This window comes from Schistosoma mansoni, chromosome 1, assembly GCF_000237925.1.
Source record: "Schistosoma mansoni strain Puerto Rico chromosome 1, complete genome".
Taxonomy (NCBI): Eukaryota; Metazoa; Platyhelminthes; class Trematoda; order Strigeidida; family Schistosomatidae; genus Schistosoma; species Schistosoma mansoni.
This window is the reverse complement of record NC_031495.1, coordinates 31,493,120-31,498,077: the sequence shown is the minus strand read 5'-3', so window position 1 is coordinate 31,498,077 and position 4,958 is coordinate 31,493,120. Positions and strand designations below refer to the sequence as shown.

The 4,958-nt window shown below is 41.3% G+C and overlaps 1 protein-coding gene across 4 annotated transcripts; it reads left to right on the top strand.

The window, feature by feature from the left end:
• Positions 1-793: 793 nt before the first annotated feature.
• Smp_056970.1 (glyceraldehyde-3-phosphate dehydrogenase (phosphorylating)) lies at positions 794-2,028 on the top strand (the record flags this gene model as incomplete). Of its 4 annotated transcripts, XM_018794049.1 has the most annotated exons (4): positions 794-940; positions 975-1,180; positions 1,219-1,832; positions 1,876-1,951. In XM_018794049.1, the coding sequence occupies 3 exons, from the start codon at positions 980-982 to the stop codon at positions 1,949-1,951; spliced, it is 891 nt and encodes a 296-aa protein (XP_018648499.1). The 4 variants fall into 4 exon arrangements, with proteins under 4 accessions (XP_018648499.1, XP_018648500.1, XP_018648501.1 ...); XM_018794048.1 differs by having other exon boundaries at positions 794-1,180; positions 1,876-2,028; XM_018794050.1 differs by having other exon boundaries at positions 854-1,180; positions 1,219-1,836; positions 1,876-2,028.
• Between the last annotated feature and the right edge of the window lie 2,930 nt (positions 2,029-4,958).

Sequence of the window (4,958 nt, the reverse complement as noted above, 5' to 3'; positions counted from 1 at the left end):
TATTTCAGAAATCCTTTAATACGGACAGAATATGTGGAATGCAAAAACGAGAAGGCAAACGTGCTACCTCAAATCGTTTAGGATATGCCTCTGCATTCATAGGCACAAACAAGAATGTGGTTACACTACTACACGCACACCACAAGGTCACGAGTGCGAATGGTAAAGTGAGTGGAAAGATAAGAATAACTTATTCGTCTGAAAGTTGGTACCAGTCACATGGGTGTACAACAACACTAACTGCTGCAACATGGGAGGGACAAATCGCAATCATAAAGTTTGTGGCTAACTCCAGAACCGAGCGGGAGAATATTGGTTTATCATTGACTTAATTACTTAGTAGGGAAACACTGGTTTTTCATGAGGTTGGGGTACTATTTCTGTCGAGCTATCAAAGCCATTTTTAGTTCCTGCTACGTTTTCATATACCTAAATCATTAACTAAATGTACAAGTGATCAATTTTACTGGATATGAAAGCCGGCTACCGGAAAGTTTCTTCTGCTCTGATTGCTGGCGTAGACATTTCAGCTTTGTCAAAGAATAGTGAAAAAGGCCCAGTGATCGCAATTATTTAGATCAGATGATATAGACTTAAATTATTTTCCGCCTAATTATATTCGATGATTTTCTGTAACCACTACAATCCACTCAGTAAACAATATTTTTATGACTTAAGACACCGGAGTTATTTTATCTGAGATAATGTTCCTTCTTATTTCAAGTGAAAAACATTATTATCATGTACGAAGAATAGCTTCAATATTATTTAATACTTTGTTTTGTTTTAATAACCTAAGTTGTATATACTGCTGCTTGTGCCATCAGCGAAGTCACGTACGATATACTTCAAGATGTCGAGAGCAAAGGTTGGTATTAACGGTTTTGGTCGTATCGGGAGACTTGTACTTCGTGCAGCTTTCCTCAAGAACACCGTGGATGTAGTTTCGGTGAATGACCCCTTCATAGATTTAGAGTATATGGTGTACATGATAAAACGTGATTCCACTCATGGGACATTTCCAGGCGAGGTTTCGACTGAAAACGGAAAGTTAAAAGTCAATGGGAAGTTAATATCAGTTCATTGTGAAAGAGATCCAGCAAACATCCCGTGGGATAAGGACGGGGCTGAATATGTCGTTGAGTCTACTGGAGTCTTTACGACCATTGATAAAGCTCAGGTAATATCATTTCTTGTATTATCTAGTGTTCACTTTAGGCTCATATTAAAAATAATCGAGCTAAAAAGGTCATAATATCTGCACCTTCTGCAGATGCACCCATGTTCGTTGTTGGTGTGAATGAAAATTCGTATGAAAAGTCTATGTCCGTGGTTTCTAACGCATCATGTACAACTAATTGTTTAGCACCTCTGGCTAAGGTCATTCATGATAAGTTTGAAATAGTTGAGGGCTTAATGACCACTGTGCACTCATTTACGGCTACACAAAAGGTTGTAGATGGACCATCCTCAAAATTATGGCGAGATGGCCGTGGAGCGATGCAAAATATTATTCCAGCTTCCACTGGTGCTGCCAAAGCTGTGGGAAAAGTCATTCCAGCACTAAACGGAAAATTAACGGGAATGGCTTTCCGCGTCCCAACACCAGACGTTTCAGTCGTTGATCTGACATGTAGGTTAGGGAAGGGAGCTTCCTATGAGGAAATCAAGGCTGCAGTTAAAGCAGCTGCATCTGGACCATTGAAGGGGATTTTGGAATACACTGAAGATGAGGTTGTCAGTTCAGACTTTGTTGGAAGTACCAGTTCATCTATCTTTGATGCGAAGGCTGGGATATCTCTTAACAACAACTTCGTGAAATTAGTTTCATGGTATGTTTTCATATATTGTTATTCCCTAACTTATTTCATGTAGGTATGATAATGAGTTTGGATACAGTTGCCGCGTAGTTGATCTCATTACGCACATGCATAAAGTCGACCATGCATAATGAAGTAGTTTCAACTGTAGCCGACTAACTTTTTGTCAATCGATAGATAACGAATAAAGCGTTAATCTGCCTACTTATTTTTCAATTCTTTTTATCACACAGCAATCAAACATTGTTTGGTTTCTTCCGTTATTTTGTTAAGCAGCCAGTGTGATGTTTATTTATTGATTATCATACTTCGTTCACGAGAGCTTACGGAGTCCTAAAGTATGTGTTCTCACCAGAATAATTATCACTAGTCCTGCCTTTCGGATGTGTGATGGTGGTTCACGTAACTAATTTTCAGCAGTCGCTAAAGTTTGATAACAGCTGACAGGACATATTCAGGACTTTCAGTTATCATTTATTAATTTGTAGTTTGCTTTACGTTTAGTCGTTGTAAACTTTGTGTCCATTCTAAACTTGCTGTTTAATTAATAACATAGGAAGAAGGCTGATACGATCAGAGCTCTCATGCCATAGTCTTTAAGATGCATGACATCCGTAATACTTGTTGAATGCCACCAAATAAGGTTCCCTCTTTATAGACGTCATCACAATAACCATTTTTCAGTAGACGGGATGTTTGCCTTTCTTGAGCATTTCTAACAATGTTTTGATTCTATTCGTTAAAAGTAGTCTCTGCCGACATGGCTTTTAGTAGTATTTAGCGGAAGTCGTTCTGTTTTCATGGACGATGTGTTGCTTAACAGTAGTTTTATCGGGATTACTTCAATCTAACTGAAGTGAGCTGAGATCCCACTTACTTCACAATGCTTAGCAGGTTACTGTATCATGTCACAAGCCGCAAGTAATGTATTTTTCAGAAGCCCAGACTTCTATATTCCGTCGCGTTCAACTACCCGCCGTTCGTTACGTCGCATATCACTAGGGTTATTCCCAGTGAAATAGGCTACAAAAGAAGTTGGAGAATTCATCGGGTAAGGTTGTAGTCCTATTAAACGAGTGTAGCCGGTCCATTTACGACGCTGGTTCTCTGTTGCGTTACGACTACCACAAGTTTCCCTCAGGTATACAGCACTGCGGGTAAGGCCTATTAATATTCAATCCTGCTGTCTACAAACAATTTTAGTGCCTCATCTTTCCGAATTGAGCGTGCAGTAACTCACGGGTTAGTGTTTCTAATTAGGAGGCTCCGCAGGAATAGTCAGTCAGTCAGCTACAACGTAGGACCAGGCACATATATGCATCGGTCCAAGTTGCCATACCTCGTTAGCACAACAAGATCAACACCGGATTAATAGTAGTTAATTTAGTGTTGGTAGTAGTATATAAATTATAGGTTGTATATAAGGATATAGTATAGGAAGGGAGATATGAAGCAATTTTAATCTCAAGGTTTAAGGGAAGACAGAGTGTGAACACCCACGCCATTGTGATCGATTCTGAGCCATGTCACACAGAGTCTCCAACCATTGGTTACGATAGTCACGCGGACCCCAACCAGGTAGTCTGCATCTGCCAACATGGCTCAGACTAGAAGTTAGTGACTTCAAGCACTGATGCCATGTTTTGGTTTGGCCGCCCCTAACTCTCTTCCAACCGTCCCCAATACTAGTCATCATAGCGCGTCGTGGTAATCGGTGTTCAGGCATACGTAACACATGGCCCAACCATCTCAGTCGATGAAGATTCATCACCTCATCAACTGATTTACAACCATTCCCTAATACCCTGCGTCTAACCTCACTATTACTTACCCGGTTATCCCAGCAGATGCGAGCAATATTTCTAAGGCATCTGTGGTCAAGTACTAGTAACCTACGAGTATCTTCTACTCTTAATGGCCATGTTTCACAGCCGTAAAGTAGAACAGAACGAACTGCTGCGCAGTATACTCGTCCCTTAATTGATAGACGGATATCTCGTCTACGCCATAGGTGACGTAAGTTGGCAAAAGCCAAACGAGCTTTTTGAATCCGTGCAGAGATTTCGTCAGACACCAACCCATTAGGGCTGATCAGACTTCCAAGATAAGTGAAGTTGTCGACGCGTTCGACTACTTCACTCCCTATCCTTAGTTCGGGTGTTGACGCAGGCCAGTCCTGGAGTAACAATTTACATTTGGATGGGGAGAAACGCATCCCAAACATCCTGGCATTATTACTGAGTTCCAACAGAAGACTCTGCATTTTGCCAGCGTCTTCACCAAACAGGACTATGTCATCTGCGTATTCTAAGTCGCTTAGTGGTCCCCCTGGTAGGAGATCAATTCCTGTAGATTCAGTCGAAGAGAGTGTTATTTCCAGCAACAGGTCTATAATGAAGTTAAACAAAAACGGGGATAGTGGACAGCCTTGACGGACACCACTTGAGGTTGTAAAATCACATGACAGTTCGCCATAAGCTCTTACTCGACTAATAGTGTTCGAGTAAAGAGCCTTCACAGGGTTTATGTACTTCTCAGGTACACCTTTCAATGACAGACACTGCCACAGAACCTCTCGGTCTACAGAGTCAAATGCTGCTTTCAAGTCAAGAAAAACTATCATTGTCGGACGCCGATAAGCGTGTCTGTGCTCTAAAACTTGACGAATGGTGAATATGTGGTCGATACAGCCACGACCAGGTCTGAAGCCAGCCTGATTTTCTCGTGTTTGCAGTTCACGAGTCTTAGTTAGGCGCCCGATAATTATTGAGGCTAGTATTTTAGATGCTATGTTAGTCAGACTAATCCCTCTATGGTTATCGCAGGATGATTTGGACCCCTTTTTATATATTGGGACAATCAGTGACTGTGACCAGTCAGATGGGATTACATCCGTCTCCCAGATTTTAGCCAGAATATTAGTCAACCTAATCGCTAAAATTGGACCACCATATTTAAAGACCTCTGGAGCCAATCCATCAGGAACAGCTGCTTTTCCTCGTTTCAGATTACTTATAGCCTTTTGAACTTCAAGTAGGGTCGGGGGGCCTACCTCAATGTTCCATTCAGGTTTTCTGGGAATAGTGGGTAGTTGTGCAGTAGCTGAAGGCCAGCTAAACTGCTCCTTAAAGTGTTCCG